General features: G+C 47.1%; 1 protein-coding gene across 2 annotated transcripts in view; it reads left to right on the plus strand.

Moving 5' to 3' along the window:
* The first annotated feature begins 7,172 nt into the window (after positions 1-7,172).
* The window catches only part of GNAO1 (G protein subunit alpha o1), a 271,460-nt gene continuing 258,481 nt past the window's right edge, over positions 7,173-20,151 (plus strand). The window contains exons 1-2 of one of the 2 annotated variants that reach the window (XM_040329144.1): positions 7,173-7,560; positions 10,362-10,404. In XM_040329144.1, coding sequence (XP_040185078.1) covers positions 7,443-7,560; positions 10,362-10,404 — 161 coding nt within the window. In that variant the 5' untranslated portion in view covers positions 7,173-7,442. The remainder of the gene's footprint in view (positions 7,561-10,361; positions 10,405-20,151) is intronic. The other variant, XM_040329143.1, reaches the window with a different exon arrangement.

Here is a 20,151-nt window from a genome sequence, read left to right on the forward strand (position 1 = left end):
TTCTAGATTATAAATCTGCTTAATATTTATTGTAAATGGATTTTATTATGATGTCATTTTCATTTACAGTATGTATGAATAAACTGGTAATCATGTGGATCAATTATATTATGTGTTTTGATGTGTTATTTACCTCATATAGAGTCCCAGTGTAAATGCAGTAGCTCTTTTAGATACAGTATATTGAATTTGGGATGGAGGTACCTCACCTAAATGGTGCTTTCAGATCACATCCTATATTAATATTTGTTATAGGTATAGGCCATTTACGTACCTCATGAAACCTGACTGGAATACTCCCAGGAGGTTGCTAAGTGAGGCCTAGTCGTTACTAATTACCTCCACCACCGCCGGAGTGAACTTCTTCTCTGATTCAAACCGCCTCACATGCTCTTCCTCCCCCTGCTCTGAACTCAGGATTTGAGACCTCACTTCAGGGATGAAGGAGGTGAGCAGTAACAACTAGGCCTCACTTAGTGAAATCCTAACAATCTATCATGAGAGTATTCCAGTCAGGCTTCATGAAGTACATAAATGGCCTACACCTATAGCTAGGGGATTCATTAACTTTAGTCCGAGCTGCACTGTTTGTTTTTATCTGCACAGGCAGGTTTTTGGTAAAGTTGAACTAACCCTTTAATATATATTTAAATAATCAATTTTATTGTCTGTACAGACAATGATGAAAAAAATGCCAAATACAAATATACCATAACAGGAACTGTTACACCTGGCAATGTCCTTGCAGGGAAAATTGACAACCATCTGGTTTATGTGTGAAAAGTGTGCTAACGTAAGCATTTTTTATGGCCCAATTCCCACTGACATTTCTGCAGTGCAGAGCTGAAACGGGAACACCCTTCTATGTTTTATGGCAAAAAAAATAAATAAACATTTTCCTGTGAGCATGTTATTTTATAACAAGCCTCTTTTTGATTATCCAACCAGTCAACCTAAGGTAGCGAATGTATCGTAGAGCCGGACATTCCCAAATATCTTCACTTATTTTTCAAAAAATTCTAGGTATGACAATTTGTAGGTACTGTAGTTACATTGGTACAGATTGGACCAATTTAATTGTAACCCCTTTACAACCACGTTTACCTAAAGGTTAGCCTAGATTAAGGCTTACCTGTAGGTGCTTGAAATATCTCCTAAACCTCCATGGTTTAGGAGATATTTACAAAAATGGTGGGCGCCGATGTCTACGATGCATGCGCTGTAGACAATGGTGCAGGCACACTTTAGCAACGACGATCGTGCCATTCCTAAAGGAGGCTGTACCGTCACTGGCGGCTCCCACGCTAATGCGCGGTAGTGACGTCAGCGCGGCTCCGGCGCTGTGATTGGTGATTACCCAGAAGTAACCCCAGGGAGAGATGTCGGCAGCCCAAGCGGTGTACGAGGACAGCTGCAGGGGCTTCGATCTGAGGTGAGTATTACATAAAGAGCTAGTATGCTATGCGTAATTTTGGTCTCATCACTCCAAATGACTTTGTGCCAGACGGTTTGAGGCTTGTCTCTGTGCTGTTTGGTGTATTGTAAGCGGGCTACTTTGTGGCAAACTGTTTTTGAAGTGTGGAAGGAAACCCATGCAAGCACGGGATGGGCATGCAAACCCCATGCAGGTAGTATGCTGGCTGGGATTTGAACTAAGGACCCCAGTGCTGTAGGATAGAAGTGAAAACCACCTTACTGCCACCAGCCACAAAAAATTAAAAACATGGAAATTCCCTGGAGATCAGCGACAGCTGTCACACATGGAGGGCATGACAGCTGTACACCAGAATTGAGTGACATACAATTTTCTAAATGACCATGTATTAAAAAATGCTATTTTTTAAATAAAAAATGGCTCTTGCACACAGTTGAACATTAGGGCATATGACTGTACAGAGTAAAATGTGTCCATTGTTGTGCTGCAGCGTAATTGTGCCTATTGAACAGAATACATATGTGTATGTGTGTGTGTTTATATACTCACTGGACACTTTACTAGGTACACCTGTTCAATTGCTTGGTAACACAAATCACATGGCAGCAACTCAATGCATTTAGTCATCTAGACGTGGTAAAGATGACTTGTTGAACTTCAAACAGAGCATCAGAATGGGGAAGAAAAGGGAATAAGTGACTTTGAATGTGGCATGGTTGTCATTGCCAGTGGTGCTGGTCTGAGTATTTAAAAAACTGCTGATCTACTGGGATTTTCACGCAAAACCATCTCTAGGGTTTACAGAGAATGGTCTGAAAACAGAAAATATCCAGTAAGTGGCAGATGTGTGGACGAAAGTGCCTTGTTGATGTCAGAGGTCAGAGGAGAATGGGCAGACTGGTTTGAAATAACCACTCGTTACAACCAAGGTATGGAGAATACCATCTTTGAAAGTACAGCACATTGAACCTTGAAGCAGATGGGCTACGACAGCAGAAGACCACACTGGGTGCCACTCCTGTCAGCTAAGAACAGGAAACTGAGGCTACAATTCACACAGGCTTGCCAAAATTGGACAATAGAGGATTAGAAAAACGTTGCCTGGTCTAATTTCAGTTGCACCTTTCAGATGGGGTCAGAATTGGTGTAAACAACATGAAAGCATGGATCCATCCTGCCTTGTATCAACGGTTCAGGCTAGTGGTGGTGTAATGGTGTGGGGGATATTTTCTTGGCACACCTTGGGCCCCTTAGTACCAAGTGAGCATTGTTTAAATGGCACGGCCTACCTGAGTATTGTTGCTGACCATGTCCATCCCTATATGTCTACAGAGTATCCAACTTCTGATGGCTCCTTGCAGCAGGATTATGCACCATGTCACAAAGCTCAAATCATCTCACCACTGGTTTCTTGAACATGACAATGAGGTCACTGTACTCCAATGGCCTCCGCAGTCACCAGATCCCAAACCAATAGAGCACCTTTGGGATGTGGTGGAATGGAAGATTTGCATCATGGATCAAATCAATATTTGATGTGACTACCCTTTGGTTTCAAACCAGCATTAATTGTTACACTTGCACACTCTGTACACTTGCACAAATTCAGGGATTTTGTAGGATTAGATTTAGGTGTATGATTAAAGCGGGAGTTCACCCAATGATGTTTTTTTTTATCTTTTCCCCTTAGATGGATGCTCGTTTTGTCTAGGGGAATCGGCTAGTTGTTTTAAAATATGAGCCGTACTTACCGTTTTCGAGATGCATCTTCTCCGTCGCTTCCGGGTATGGGTCTTCGGGAGCGGGCGTTCCTTCTTGATTGACAGTCTTCCGAGAGGCTTCCGACGGTCGCATCCATCGCGTCACTAGTAGCCGAAAGAAGCCGAACGTCGGTGCGGCTCTATACTGCGCCTGTGCACCGACGTTCGGCTTCTTTCGGAAAATCGTGACGCGATGGATGCGACCGTCGGAAGCCTCTCGGAAGACTGTCAATCAAAATAGGAACGCCCAGTCCCGCAGCGCATACCCGGAAGCGGCGGAGAAGATGCATCTCGTAAACGGTAAGTACAGCTCATATTTTAAAACAACTAGCCGATTCCCCTAGACAAAACGAGCAGGAATCTAAGGGGAAAAAGTGTTATGTGCGGGTGAACCCCCGCTTTAATCAATTATGCCAAGCAGGTGCTGTAAGCAATTTCATATGTAGGGTGAAATACAGCCATTACCTGAAATAGAAACAGCTGTGTAGGAGACCTAAACCTGGATGAGGAACAGTCAAACTCTGCTACGAAGGTGAGGTTGTGGAAGACAGTTTCATGTCCCAGGTCTGACACTGTGGCAAGACAGCACAGCAACAGGGTACAAAGTAGTTATATTGCCTTAGCAAGGTCTCTCCCGGGCAAAGATTTTAATGCAGACTGGGGTTTCAAGATGTGCTGTCCAAGCTCTTTTGAAGACGCAGGAAGAAACAGGCAATGTAAAGGACTGTAGACACAGTGGCCTACCAAGGAAACATAATACAGCAGATGAAAGACACCTCATGCTTATTTAACTTTGACATCAGAAGATGTCCAGAAATGTCTTCAACACAGAACTGGAGGAAACCAGTGGAACCCAGGTACACCCTTCTGCTGTCCAGAGAAGTCTGACCAGATTTGGTATTCATGGAACAATTGAGCCAAAAAGCCGTACCTCTGACGTGGAAACAAGGGTGACCGACTCAGCCAGTGTCAGCCCGTACATTAGGGGTGCACGGGCGCTGCCCCCCCACCATACATGTGTCTGGCCCCCTAATCTACATATAGGGTCCGGACACATGATTTTTTTTGAAGCACATGATTAGAGCCAGAGGCTCTAATTGACTTAAAAAAAGGGTGGGCTTGTGGCGCAGAGCTCTGCGCTCTGAGTCCACCCAGTTGTGTGACAATAGTAAATGTACATTCACTATTGTCACACTGATCCTCCCCTTAGTCCAATCAGAAAGTGGGTCCTGAGACCCGTCACCTGATTGGCTGAAAGGAAAGGTGATTTTATTGGATGCCTAGGAGGAGGGAGGAGATGCATGGCGGAAGGCACCATGATACAGAGGAGGAGGAGACGTTATAGAAGCCGCTGGCCGCCTGTAAAAGCGCTGACTTCCCACAATCTAGATGGGGTAAGTGCAAGGCTGGATGACCGACCACGAGACACCCCATGGTGCCACTGGACTCAGCCACCGACTGCAAGACCCAACAGCTGCCTCTGGCTATGCAGAAAAACATAGGAAATGAGATGCATCTCCTCCCTCCTAGGAGGAGCGAGGAGATGCATGGCGGAAGGCACCGTGATGCAGAGGAGGAGGAGACGTTATAGAAGCCGCTGGCCGCCTGTAAAAGCCCTGACTGCCCACAATCTAGATGGGGTAAGTGCAAGGCTGGATGACCGACCACGAGACACCCCCTGGTGCCACTGGACTCAGCCACCAACTGCAAGACCCAACAGCTGCCTCTGGCTATGCACAAAAACATAGGAAATGGTGTGCAGAAAAATGGCAGCAGGTGCTCTGGACTGAGGAGTCAAAATTTGAAATATTTGGCTGTAGCAGGAGGCAGTTTGTCGGCCGAAGGGCTGGAGAGTGGTACAGTAATGAGTGTCGGGCTGCATCTCTGCAAATGGAGTTGGAGATTTGGTCAGGATCGGTGGTGTCCTCAATGCTGAGAATTTCAGGTGGATACTTATCCACAGGGCTTTTTTTCAGGGGGAACTTGGGGGAACTCAGTTCCACCACCTCTGGCTCAGACCCATTGGTGCCTGCTTACCACAATCCATTGTAAACACAGAAGTCTGGTTTCTGTGTTTACAAGTGACAGCCCCGCACTCTGGGGCAGATCCACAGAGCGAGTACGCCGGCGTATCTACTGATACGCCGGCGTACTTTCAAATTACCCGCTTCATATCTTTGGTTTGAATCCTCAAACCAAGATACGACGGCATCTGGGTTAGATCCGACAGGCGTACGTCCTCGTCCTCCATATTGTCAATTCTTTTATCAAATTTTTGATCATTCTTTTGGTCATTTATTTTACATTTATTTTTATGAATGTTGCATTCAACTTTTTAAGATATATTTCACATATATATTTTTCACAGGTTTAAATATTAGCGCCGTATTATCTTGTTTTTTGTTTCTTTGTTTACTATGGTATTTTAGTATTAATACTGGCAGCTTTTCACAGAAATTAATTTTTTTCACTGTTAATTTATTTACACGTTAGCGCAGTGTTTTTTTCTGTCTATACAGAGAAATCCCTTTCCGTACGTCCTCGTACGCCTTCGGATCTAAGATGCAATTCTTCGGCATCCGCTGGGTGGCGTTCACGTCGTTTTCCGCGTCGGTTATGCAAATTAGGTATTTCCGACGATCCACAAACGTACGAGCGGCCGGCGCATTTTTTTTACGGCGTCTCTAGTCGGCTTTTTCCGGCGTATAGTTAAAGCTGGTATTTTGTCGCGTATAGTTAGACCTGCCATGTTAAGTATGGCCGTCGTTCCCGCGTTTATTTTGAATTTTTTTTTGCGTAAGTCGTCTGTGAATCGGGATGGACGTAATTCACATCTAAGTTTAAAAAAATGACGTCCTTGCAACGTCATTTAGCGCAATGCACGGCGGGAAATTTAGGGACGGCGCATGCACAGTTCATTCGGCGCGGGGACGCACTTCATTTAAATTAAACACGCCCCCTAATCGCCGATCTGAATTCCGCGGCCAGAGATACACTACGCCGCCGTAACTTACGGCGCGAATTCTTCCAGGATTCGATTTAAAGCCAGGTAAGGTAGTAGCGTAGCTCTGATACGCTGCGTGGGTGCAGATCTCTGGGGATCTGCCCCTCTGTGTGTAAGCCCCTGAACTCTGTAGTCTGTATGTAATTCAATCCTGGTATTTAATGCCCCTTTAAGACCCTTGTACTGTTTTTGAAATCTGAACGGGTCATGGTTGAGTTCCTGCACCTATTTTCTAAGAAAAAAAGCTCTGCTTATCCATCATGCCATCAAGGAGACATGTGATTGGCCCAAAATGTATTTTGCAGCAGAACAAACATACAGCCAATGTCATATATTTTTGCCATAGAGAGGAACAAGGAGTCCTGAAAGTGAAGATCTGACCATCATAGAGCCCTGATAGAGACAAAGGGATATGAGGCATACTACATCCACAGGAACAGGCATATTTCATGTATGACTGTATACTGTAATATACAGCGGCATGCAACGTGTTTCTTGTTTTTTATCCTTTGTTGCATATCCTTACTGCTGATCTCCTGCAATCTCTTTGCAGTTAATTATGTCTACATGCTCAAGCAACTGCTGATCATTTCTCAAGGAAGGTTTCCTAATGTTGAGGACACTAAATAATATGCCAATGTAAAGTGTGTTGTAACCCATATTGGGGGGTTGCCTATGACAGGGTGACAACACATAAGAACAATTGGAAGACAGTGACGGATTGTTGTCACTCTATAACAGGATGTGTCTGAACTCTGTGTTACATTAATAAAACCTGCAGATTTAAGAATGACTTGTGAAATGACAGGAACACTAGATGAAGTGATTGGTACGTGTAATTCAATGTATTCTGGATGACAGGGGCGGGGGGCGGCTCCTCCTCTGCCTGCTGACAGGGAAGATCACGTGACGCTGCCCAAACCATAGGCGGGGCCGAAAACGCTACCCAAGGCGCGTCCCCGTCTTTTCTAGTGTCTGGCCGCTCCCGCGGTCGCGCGCCTAGTGACGTCAGAGCGGCAGCGGAGAGGCAGAGACGGAGATAGCGGGACACGGCGGTACCGAGAGCCCGGGGTGACAGAACCGAGAGCCCGCACCGGCACCCTACAAAACGGGAACCTTTCCTCGCCGTACTCCCGCCGCCCCCCAAGGAAACTAAACTCTCCTCATCTCTACCCCGCCGGGACCAGGACCCGGGACCCCCCCTCCGCCCGCTCCCGCCGGACCCGGGACCCCCCGAGCAGTCATGGGCTGCACCCTGAGCGCGGAGGAGAGAGCTGCGCTGGAGAGAAGCAAACAGATCGAGAAGAACCTGAAGGAGGATGGGATCACTGCGGCCAAGGATGTCAAACTGCTGCTGCTGGGTGAGAACGCTCGCTGATTCACCCCCCCCCCGCTCCTTCACAGAGGAATATTCACAACCCCCCCCCTTTCCTTCACAGAAGAACATTCACCCCCCTATTCTTCCTTCACAGAGGAATATTCACCCCCCCCATCCTTCCTTCACAGAAGAACATTCACCCCCCTATTCTTCCTTCACAGAAGAACATTCACCCCCCTATTCTTCCTTCACAGAAGAACATTCACCCCCCTATTCTTCCTTCACAGAGGAATATTCACAACCCCCCCCCCCCCCCCTTTCCTTCACAGAAGAACGTTCACCCCCCCATTCTTCCTTCACAGAGGAATATTCACCCCCCCCCCATCCTTCCTTCACAGAAGAACATTCACCCCCCTATTCTTCCTTCACAGAGGAATATTCACCCCCCCCCCATCCTTCCTTCACAGAGGAATATTCACCCCCTTCACTGAGACCCATTCTCCCCCACTGAGGAACATTCGCCTCCTCCCCCACTGAGGAATATTCACCCCCCCCTTCGTTCACAGAGGAATATTCACCCCCCTTCCTTCACAGAAGAACATTCACCCCCCCTACCCCACTGAGGAACATTCACCCCCCCTTCATTCACAGAGGAACATTCACCCCCCTTCACTGAGACCCATTCTCCCCCACTGAAGAACATTCATCCCCCCCTTACCCCGCTGAGGAACATTCACCCCCCTTCCCCCACTGAGGAACATTCACCCCCCCTTCACTGAGACCCATTCTCCCCCCCCTTCCCCCACTGAGGAACATTCACCCCCCCCTTCACTGAGACCCATTCTCCCCCCCCTTCCCCCACTGAGGAACATTCACCCCCCCTTCACTGAGACCCATTCTCCCCCACTGAAGAACATTCACCCCCCCCAGAGGAATATTCACCCCCTTCCCCCACTGAGGAATATTCACCCCCCCCCTTCATTTGCAGAGAAATATTCACCCCCCCCCATCCCCCACTGAAGAACATTCACCCCCCTTCACTGAGACCATTCTCCCCCACTGAGAAATATTTACCCCCCACTTAACTGAGACCCATTCTCCCTCACTGAGGAACATTCACACCCCCTTCTCCCTCCTGAGAAACATTCCCCCACACTGAGGAACATTCACCCCCCCATTCCCCCACACTGAGGAACATTCACCCCCCCCATTCCCCCACACTGAGGAACATTCACCCCCCCATTCCCCCACACTGAGGAACATTCACCCCCCCATTCCCCCACACTGAGGAACATTCACCCCCCCATTCCCCCACACTGAGGAACATTCACCCCCCCATTCCCCCACACTGAGGAACATTCACCCCCCCATTCTCCCACACTGAGGAACATTCACCCCCCCCATTCCCCCACACTGAGGAACATTCACCCCCCCATTCCCCCACACTGAGGAACATTCACCCCCCCCCATTCCCCCACACTGAGGAACATTCACCCCCCCATTCTCCCACACTGAGGAACATTCACCCCCCCCATTCTCCCACACTGAGGAACATTCACCCCCCCATTCTCCCACACTGAGGAACATTCACCCCCCCCATTCCCCCACACTGAGGAACATTCACACCCCCCATTCCCCCACACTGAGGAACATTCACCCCCCCATTCCGCCACACTGAGGAACATTCACCCCCCCCATTCCCCCACACTGAGGAACATTCACACCCCCCCATTCCCCCACACTGAGGAACATTCACCCCCCCATTCCCCCACACTGAGGAACATTCACCCCCCCCCATTCCCCCACACTGAGGAACATTCACCCCCCCATTCCCCCACACTGAGGAACATTCACCCCCCCCCCATTCCCCCACACTGAGGAACATTCACCCCCCCCATTCCCCACACTGAGGAACATTCACCCACAGCAGCATTCACCCATTGCCTGCTCCTGTGTGACAACACTGACACCCCATCTATAACACGGCCTGCTTCTGCACACCAATCACCCAGTGCATGCCTACCTACTGCCCCTGACCCTTCCACCCAGTCCATGCCTGCTGCTGTTCTTCATCATTCACCTACTGCATGCCTGCCTTTGCATACCATTCACCCAGTGCATGCATATCATTCGCCCAGTGCATACCTACTACTGCATGCCTGCCTGCCTTTGCTCACCATTCATTCGGTGCATACATACATTCACCAGTGCATGGAGGATCCTCCATTAGATTGGAGGCTTCATATGAGATGTAGAACACACCCAGCCCCTGATCACCAGCACACTGCAGCCCCCCCCCCCTTATATATCTATATAGAGCCCATCCACTGTATACATCCTGGATGTGCCGGAGAGGCTTATAGCAATGTTCAGTTGACTTGTATGACAATGATGTGTCCATTGCTGTGCCCACTATGAGCTCAACACCCCCCTCAATCCACAGCATCACCCCCAGCATAACCCTTATCCCAGAGCATCACCCCCATCGTAACCCTCAATCCACAGCATCACCCTCAATCCACAGAATCACCCTCAATCCACAGCATCACCCTCAATCCACAGCATCACCCCCATCATCATCCTCAATCCACAGCATCACTCCCATCCCCCAGCGTCACCCCCCTTCTGATGTGAGCTGGCCTCTGTGCCGAGAGTACTATGGAAACTGTGACCCCCCCCATCCACCCCAATGTCCTCCTTCCCAATCAATGTCTCCCCCTTACTGATGTCTTATAGTGGGGGGTGGATGGGGGTGATGATGATGTGTATGGCACAGTGTTGGGAATGGGGTATTGTACTGTCCCCTCCATTGATGGAAGTCTTGTCTTTTCTCTGCCCGTACAGGGGCCGGGGAGTCTGGGAAGAGCACCATTGTGAAGCAGATGAAGTAAGTGTCCTCCCCCTTCTCCCCCCTCCCCCCCCGGGATGTGTGAGCCGCCATGTTGGTGCCTGGCCCTGTGTGCACTGATTACAGGAGGAGCTGTTCTCTCCGTCTGGTGCTGAATCCGGGGAGTGTGATCCCGGAGCCTCCAATACATACATCGACTGTCACATTGTACACACCGATCATCACATTCTACACAGCACCGATCACATTGTATACAGAGCACCGATCATTACATTCTACATTGTGCACAGAGCACCACCGGCTCCTCTAATACACACCGATCACACATTGCACACACTGACAGGCTGTAATAATGAGATGGGGGGGTATGTTATGGAGGTCTCCTCTGTCATGTGATGTGTACACCCCCCCCCCCCCCCCCCTGTCATCCTTCTGTAGAGCCCCCTGATGTCTGGTGGTGGTGTGATGTGATCAGATTGTTGGGGGGCCGCAGCAATGCTGTAGAAGATTATAGAACGCCCCCCCCCCCCCATCATTAAACATGGCCGCCTGTATGTATGATATGGGGGGGGGGGCGGGGGGATTGTGTTGGATAATGAGATCTCAGCACGCGGTCTGATATTTTATTGGGGGGGAGGGGGGTATTAGGTGCGGATGGTGTACTTGGCTTTGTTACTCATGTATAGCTGTGTCCGGTATCGGTGATGTGTATATACAATGCCCGGTCATCTCCCGGTGTCGGTGTATATATAGGACGGTGCGGTGTTATATTTGGGGGGTCTCTCGCGGTAGATCGGAGTGTTTTCAGGCGGTTCAGGAGGTGGACAGCGCCCAGCCGGGATTCGGGAAGGCTGTGGGCGGGGCTTGCGGGCTCGGCTCTCGTCGGCAATGTACGAGCCGCCTCCGGGAATTGACGATCGCGGTCTCCCCTCCAAACGATTGCACATCACTGGGGGCTGGGCGAGCGATCGGTGAACACGATGATGATGTGTGGGCTGATCCCATCGTGTGTGTTGTCAGGGATGTAAATCCTCTTTGAGGTGTGCTCGGTGGGATCAGCTGTCTATGGGATGGATTACCATTCTTTGGGCTTGCATCTCCTCCATTGGCTGGCAGCTGCTTGCTGACATGAGGTGCAGGTTAATGGCAGTACAGTATTATAATGTGAATGTTGGGTCACCCAACACAGTCACTGCTTCCTGGGGGGGTGGAGATGACAGTCACTGCTTCCTGGGGGGGTGGAGATGACAGTCACTGCTTCCTGGGGGGGGGGGGGGTGCAGATGATGGGATGGTCACTGCTTCCTGGGGGGGTGGAGATGACAGTCACTGCTTCCTGGGGGGGGGGGGTGCAGATGATGGGATGGTCACTGCTTCCTGAGGTGGGTGGGGGGTGCAGATAACAGGGATTGCCAAAGCTTCCTGGGGGTGGAGATGATGGGAGGGTCACTGCTTCCTGGGGGGGGGGGGGGGGGGGTGCAGATGATGGGATGGTCACTGCTTCCTGGGGGGGTGGAGATGACAGTCACTGCTTCCTGGGGGGGGGGGGGGGGGGTGCAGATGATGGGATGGTCACTGCTTCCTGAGGTGGGTGGGGGGTGCAGATAACAGGGATTGCCAAAGCTTCCTGGGGGTGGAGATGATGGGAGGGTCACTGCTTCCTGAGGTGGGGGGGGGGGTACAGATGATGCAAATGCTGCTTCCTAGGGGCAGGTGGGGGGTGCAGATAACAGGGATTGCCACTGCTTCCTGAGGGGTGGAGATGATGGGATGGTCACTGCTTCCTGAGGTGGGGGAGGGGGGTACATATGATGCAAATGTTGCTTCCTGGGGGGTGGAGATGACTGGGACGGCTTCTGCTTCCTGGGGGGGTGCAGATGATGGGGACGGCCGATGTATCCTGGGGGGGTGCAGATGATGGGGGCGGCCAGTGCTTCTTCGGGGGGGGGGGGGGGGGATGGTGCAGATGACAGGGACGGCTATAGAAATTATTTCTGATTCCAGCCCAATAGGGGCCCTCTAAGACTTGGGTACCAATTTAAAGATAAACTGCCGGATCAGTAAATATCATCTATACATTCATCATGTGTAATCCTCCTTGATTCTTGGTGTGCTTTGTGTATTCCTTCTAGATCTGTTCAGTAATCTAGTGTGAACCTTCACCTCTGTGTAGGAGCGTCCTGTAATAAAGACCGGTCATTGTTGCTCTTTCTCGTTGTGCAGGGTGGCTGTTTTTTTGTTTCTTTTTGTCAGGGTCCTCACCAGATCATGGATGTAATGCCAGCCTCCTGCAGACTGTCTGTCCGTACCTCCGATGCAAGCATGACTGGAAGCTCAATAAATTACCTAGAGCGCTCAACAGTGCCCTGGTAGTTCATTGAGAGCTTCAAGCTGACCGCCACAATCTGATTCACAGGGATATGTAAATCAATGATGCAGCTGTGTGGGCAGAGCCCTGCATGGTCACACTCTTTGAATTGTGACAGCATGTGCAGGGAGAAGATCCCCGGCTTGCTGTCACAAGGGAGAGAAATTGGTCTGATGTTGTACCCTAAATATGGATGTAACATGTTCAGAAATGTCACTTTTATGACAGACTTCAGAGAATCACAAAGACTTTCATGGACAATAGTTGACTTGAGGCCCAAAAATTGTTATTTTACAGTGGCCCTTTAGTAAATAAGTCTGACGCTGAATCCATCATACTGTTTATGCTGCATTTTCATTCTTTGTTTTACTAATGTTTGGCGTAAGTGGAGGGATTCACTAAAACTGGTGCAGACAGAATCCAGAGCAGCTGTGTAAAGTTTCTAGCTTCAGCTTTTAACGTCCAAGACCACATTTAAAAAAAAATAATGAATAATAGATGCTAGAGCTGCACGATTCTGGCTAAAATGAGAATCGTTTTTTTTTTCTTCTTAGAATAAAGAACACGATTCTTCACAGTGTAACATCTTCTTTCACATTATACAAAAAAATTACCTTTCTGTTTCGTTTTTTTTAAATTTAAGTGTATTTTTTAAAAAGCAATTGTTTGAAAAACCGCTGCGCAAATACGGTGTGACATAAAATATTGCAACAACCACCATTTTATTCTCTAGGGTCCCTGCTTAAAAAGAAAATATTTATATCATGTTTGGGTGTTCCAAGTAATTTTCTAGCAAAAAATAATTTTTTTACTTGTAAGCCACAAATGTCAGAAAAGGTTTGGTCTTTAATCACTTCCATACAGGGCACTTATACACCTTCCCGCCCAGACCAATTTTTAGCTTTCAGCGCTGTTGCACTTTGAATGACAATTGCGCGGTCGTGCTACACTGTACCCAAACTAAATTTTTATAATTTTGTACCCACAAATAGAGCTTTCTTTTGGTGGTATTTGATCACCTCTGGGATATTTATTTTCTGCAAAAAAAAAAAAAAAATGACAGAAAATTTAGAAAAAAAAACGTTTTTTTTTGTTTCTTTTATAAAACATTGTAAATAAGTACGTTTTCTCCTTCACTGATAAGGCGGCACTGATGGGCACTGATGTGGTGGCACTGATGTGGTGGCATTGATGGGCGGCACGGATGGGCACGGATAGGCGGCACGGATAGGTGGCACGGATGGGCACTATTGTATGTGTTTTACTAATGGATGCCAATCAGTGCCAAACAATGCCTGCTAATAAGTGATGCCCATTGTGGGCACTGATTGGCATCCATTGCGGCACTGATTGGCATCCATTTGTTGTGTCCTCATCCCTGGTGGTCTAGGGTGGCATACCTTTATTTTTATTGTTTTAATCCCTGGTGGTCCAGTGGGCATCCCTGGTGATCCAGTGGGCATCCCTGGTGGTCCAGTGGGCATCCTCGGGGGGGCTGTGCTGATAATCGATCAGCACAAACCCCCCCCCCCCCCTGTCACAGGAGCAGCCGATCGGCTCTCCTCTACTCGCGTCTGACAGACGCGAGTGAGGAAAAGCCGATTACGGCTTTTCCTGTTTACATCGTGATCAGCCGTGATTGGACACGGCTGATCACATGGTAAAGAGTCTCCGTGAGAGACTCTTTACCTTGATCGGTGTTGCGGGGTGTCAGACTGACACCCTGCAACAACGATCGCCGGGATGCGCGCCCTAGGTGGCGCGCAGCGGCTCAGAATCCTGAGGACGTCATATGACGTCCAGTCAGGATTCTACAACCACTTTGCTGACGTCAATTTGTCATTGGCGGGCGGCAAGTGGTTAAATAGTTAAACCTCCTTTTATCTACACTTTCCTTTTGAAAAAAGAACAAAAAGATACTTAGTTTCTACTTATTAGTGTGTTGTATTAAAACTTGGTAGGCTGCCTGGATTTTGTTTCCAGCTGTGAGAACTCTGCACTTGTTAGGCCCCTTTCACATTGAGGAGTTTTTCAGGCGGTACAGCGCTAAAAATAGCGCTGCTATCCCGCCTGAAAAACTCCTTCACTGCAGACTCAATGTGAAAGCCAGAGGGCTTTCACACTGAGGCGATGTGCTGGCAGGAGACAAAAAAAATCTCCTGTCAGCAGCATCTTTGGAGCGGTGAGAGGAGCGGTATGTATACCGCTCCTTCACATTGAAAACAATGGGAAACCGCAGCAATACCGCCTCTATAGAGGCGGATTGCGGGCGGTATTAACCCTTTATCGGCCGCTAGCCGGGGTTAATACCGCACCGCTAGCGGCTGATTCCCGCGGCAATCCCGGCGGTATAGCGCTGCTATTTTTAGCGGCGTTATACTGCCACCGCGGCTCCCGCCCCAGTCTGAAAGGGGCCTTAGAAAGATCATGACATGCTGTTTTGAAGATCAGGAAAGGAAAAAAAATGCTATTTTGCTTCTTCACGATTTATCGTGGAGCTCTGATGCACATATTTGCAGGTTATTTTGCAGATCAGCCTGTTAAGCTTTGCAACCATGATCAGCGGACTCTTCCTCTAGCTCATTGCCTGTACTGAGATGCAGACCTCCCATTGGAGAGTTAAAGGAAGTGTCCGTACTCGCGCTCCATTGAAAACTACAAATCTGTCTGCCATGATGGCTGAAGGGACTTGTAGTTTATTCATTCACAGATCTTGGTAAATAAATGACACGGCTGTGTGGGTGGAGCCCTGCTCAGCCTTGCAAATTGCAAAAGCGACAGCAGCTGCAGGGGAGAAGAAACTTTGCATACCGCCGCTGGGGGGGGGGGTGTTGTGGGAAAGTCCCATTTGTATACAAATGTAACAGTGCAAAAGTAGGGTTAGCCTTTATGTTTTGGAAGTGAAAACTAGATGCGCATTGGTTGCTATGTGCAAGATTCTGTCTAGATTCCCCCCCCGATGTGTGTTTTCTAGAGAGACCGTTTATTCCCACAAATCTTGACAGCTTGGAGAGACTCCTGAAATGGATGTGAGGTTGGGATGATTCAGGAGGTGGTGCTCCTCCGGGGTATCTCATTACCGCCTTGCGTGTCACTCAACTCCCACAGGATGGGCTTCCTATGTAATTATTCATGTGTTTTTAAGCCTCAGATTTGAAAATTAGTAGGGCAATTTTCTCTCCTTTCATTGGACTTCCAGGTGCTGAGTAATAGGTTTCTTAGCAGCTATATTATCCAGCTTTGTGCTGTTATTAAGAATGGAGGAAATGTTTTGTGTGTGGGGGTCATCAATGCTAATCCCCCCCCCTATTTTCTGATATCCAGCATTTCAATAGAAAATAAGGGGTGCTTGAAATTACCTCCAGATCTTGGAAAGCTAAATGAGATAATATGAATAGCTGCAGCAAGTTCATTGTAGTTCTCTGATGCTGAATAATGTGCTAACACTGTCCTCATCAGCACATATATAGTACATAGGGTGTTACAGCCCAACTATGGGCAACAGATGGCCGTGTTTGTGCTCTTACTCTGCCCCCCCCCCTGTTCTCTTCATTGGGCCATGGAGTTCGTGGTAACAAATTGAAGTTATGGTGCCTGGCTAGAGGTGAGCTTTAACTCAAGGTGGTTGTAAACCCTTACATATCCCGTAAAGTGACTGGCCTCCATACACAGAGGTAACACCCACCCTCCTACATAAGTTGTACTTGTTTATCTGCAGTACTGTATTCTTGTCTCTAGAGCCCTGGCCAAAAGTTTTGAGAATGACACAAATACATTTTCACAAAGTATGCTGCTTCACTCGTGTTAGATCCTTTTTGTCAGATGTTACTGTGGTAAATTGTACTGAAGTATAATTATAAGCATAAGTGTCAAAGACCTTTATTGACCATTACATTAAGTTTATGCAAAGAGTCAATATTTGCAGTATTAACCCTTCTTTTTCAAGACCTCTGCAATTCACCCTGGCATGCTGTCATGCAACTTCGGGCCACTTTCTGACTGATGGCAGTCGATTCTTGCCTAAATCAATGCTTGGAATTTGTGGTGTGCGCTTTTTTTTTTTTCTTCTTCAGCTGCCTCTTGAGGATTGACCACAAGTTCTCAATGGGATTAAGGTCTGGAGAGTTTCCTGACCATGGACCCAAAATGTAGATGTTTTGTTTCCCAAGCCACTTGGTCATCACTTTTGCCTTATGGTAAGGAGCTCCATCATGCTGGAAAAGGCATTGTTCATCACCAAACTGTTCTTGGATGGTTGGGAGAAGTTGATCTCTGAGGATGTTTTTGTACTATTCTTCATGACTGTGTTCTTGGGTAAAGTTGTGAGTGATCCCCCCCCCCACTCCCTTGGCTGAGAAGGAACCCCACACATGAATAGTCTCGGGATGCTCTACTGGTGGCATGACACAGGACTGATGGTAGCGCTCACCTTTTTTATGGCAAGGTTTTTTCCAGCTGCCTGAAACAATTGGAAAGGGGATTCATCGGTGAAAATTACTGCACCCCAGTCCTCGGCAGTCCAATCCCTGTACCTTTTGCAGAATATCAGTCTGTCCCTGATTTTGCTGGAGAGAAGTGGCTTTTTTGCAGAGGGAATGTTTTTTTTTTTTTTTTTATGGGATGAAGTTATTTTTCATGGCAAAAGACTTTGTAATTTAAATTCATCTGATCACTCTTCATGACATCCTGGAGTATATGCAAAATGCTATCTTAAAAACTGAGGCAGCAGACTTTGTGAAAATGTTGTATTTTTGTCATTCTCAACTTTTGGCTACAGCTGTACATCTATTCAAAGTCCAGAATTAAAATAGGATCTCTTTTAGCTCTGAAAAGCAGGGGTGGGGAGCTAAAGTTACACTCTGAAGAGCTCAGTAAGGAGCTCTGAGCCCTGATTGGATAGAAGGGACACAACCCACTTCACACAGGAACAGAGCTGTCAATCAGCTGGTGGTCCCTCCCATGTCAGTTTTTCTCTTGGTGTCAGATAAACTCATTAAAAGTGGTTCATGCTTATAGTAGAGGAACAAAGACAGAAATGAGACCTGGCACTCTGGATTGGGACACACTAGAGCTGCATTAATCTGGCTCAAAATTAGAATAAAGATTATTATTTATTTTTTTTGCTTGGAATAAAGATCACGATTCTTCTTCCACATTATACCAAAAAATTGGGTTCACTTTGCTGTTTTTTTTAATGCGTTTGGAAAACTGATGCACAAATATGGTGTGACATAAAACATTGCAACAACCACCATTTTATTCTCTAGGGTCTCTGCAAAAAAAAAAAAGAATATATCATCATGTTTGGGTGTTCCAGTTAATTTTCTAGCAGAAAAAAATGTTGTTGTTTTTTTTACTTGTAAGCAACAAATGTCAGAAGAGGTTTGTTCTTTAACCACTTGAGACATGGTTAAGGACCTTGCCCCTTTTTGCGATTCGGTACTGCGTCGCTTTAACTGACAATTGCACGGTCGTGCGACGTGGCTTGCAAACAAAATTTGGCGTCCTTTTTTTCCCAATTACACACACACACACACACACACACACACACACACACACATATATATATATCGCTGATCGCCGCCATTAGTAGTAAAACAAAAAAGATTAATAAAAATGCAATAAAACTATCTCCTATTTTGTAAACGCTATAAATTTTGCGCAAACCAATCGATAAACGCTTATTGCGATTTTTTTTTTTTTATACCAAAAATAGGTATAAAGTGTAAAGGCCCATGGCAGCTAAGACTACATTTTTGGTGATCTGTTGTTAAAATGAAATCTGTTGACTTCACGGTTTCTTTGTATTAGTTACTTACACTTGTAATGCAGACTTGTCTGTCCTTCTTGGCTCCATTGGGATGGAAATGATAATGCCATTGGTATAGCCTGTATGGTTGGCTCAGTAACAAAGGAAAGTATTGTAGAGGGTTGACAATTGTTAAATGGATGGAGCGGTATTTAAAGCATGGACATACAGGCCAGTGCACCAATACATAGGCCAATCATATATGGACAAAGGGCTCTGAGTGTGACAGGCGGTGAGACATCTGCCTGTCCTCTTTTATATTGGAAAAAGCTGTAACCCACCATCACCCTGAGTCAACTAAAGTAAATGCAATGCGTACTCTGTGATTACTTTCTCTTTTTTACTTTGAATTGGGAATGACCGGCACCAGATTGTACAGAGGTTATCCAATGTGTGTGCAATAATGAGACTCAAACAGTCGGAAGCCCTTACTGCCTCCAGTTGCCCAATAGTTATTTTGATTATTGCAACCAGGTCCCTCCGATTCCTCCTTTGGACCCCTTTCAAACTGAGGCATTTTTCAGGTGCTAAAGGGGCTAAAAAATAGCACCTGTAAAGCACCTCCCCTGCCACCCCAATGTGAAACCCAGAGTGCTTTTACACTGTGGCGCTGCGCTGGCAGGACGTTAAAGTCTTGCAAGCAGCATCCTTGGGGCGGTGGTGTATACACCGCTCCTGCCCATTGAAATTAATGGGCTTTGCTGCCAAAGTGCTTTGGCAGCGGCGCTACATGGGTATATTTAACCCTTTCTTCGGCCGCTAGCAGGGGTTAAAAGCACCTCACTAGCGGATGAATAGCACCGCTAAAACTAGCGGCGCTTTACTGCCAACGCTGCCCACAGCTCGGTGTGAAAGGGCTCTTATTGTATTGTAACTGTACTGTCATGTTGTAATCGCTGCGCAAACTGTTGGCACCATTTAAATCCTGTATAATAATTTGTAGTTGAATTGGATGTTTTGTTTTTAGGTACCTGGCCATGTATGACCAACCTACTCAAGCTGGGAACCAAATATATAACTGGGAGCACCCAACATTTTGAACCTTTTTCTATTGCTGTCAAAGGACATGCATGTTCCCTGGTTGTTGTAGATTTCCAAAAGTGAATCTAGGCTTTTTTTTTTTTTTTTCTAGTTTGCCTACCCCTGCACTAACGACGGACACAAATTTTCTATGCCAGGGCTAGAGAAATCTCAGGAGCCCAGCATTGGCAGCCATATTGCAGGCAAAAAAAAAATCATTATCAACATCTCAAACAATCTCTTGTAAGATGCTTTATTCTTCCCTTGTGACTTTCCTGAGTCTACTGGAAGCAAGGTAATCACTTAATAGTGATTTTCAAAGTAAGCCTCATGTAAATAGAAGTTTAGCTTGGACATTGGTAGTCTCGATCAGAGGTGGATTAATCCCAATAGATGGTAATTCAGTGTACTGGTACAGTGTGGGGGACTTCATTTGTTAAGCTCTAATGAGCAGGGCCCTCGCATTCCTCTTGTAATAAATTGTATTGTAACTAATATCTACCTTCATTTTGTAAAGCCAACTGTTGGTGCTCTAATAATCCTGTATACAGTAATAATAATTTAAGGGTAGATTTAGGTTGGGTTCACAC

The sequence above is a fragment of the Rana temporaria genome, chromosome 11, assembly GCF_905171775.1.
Source record: "Rana temporaria chromosome 11, aRanTem1.1, whole genome shotgun sequence".
NCBI lineage: Eukaryota > Metazoa > Chordata > Amphibia > Anura > Ranidae > Rana > Rana temporaria.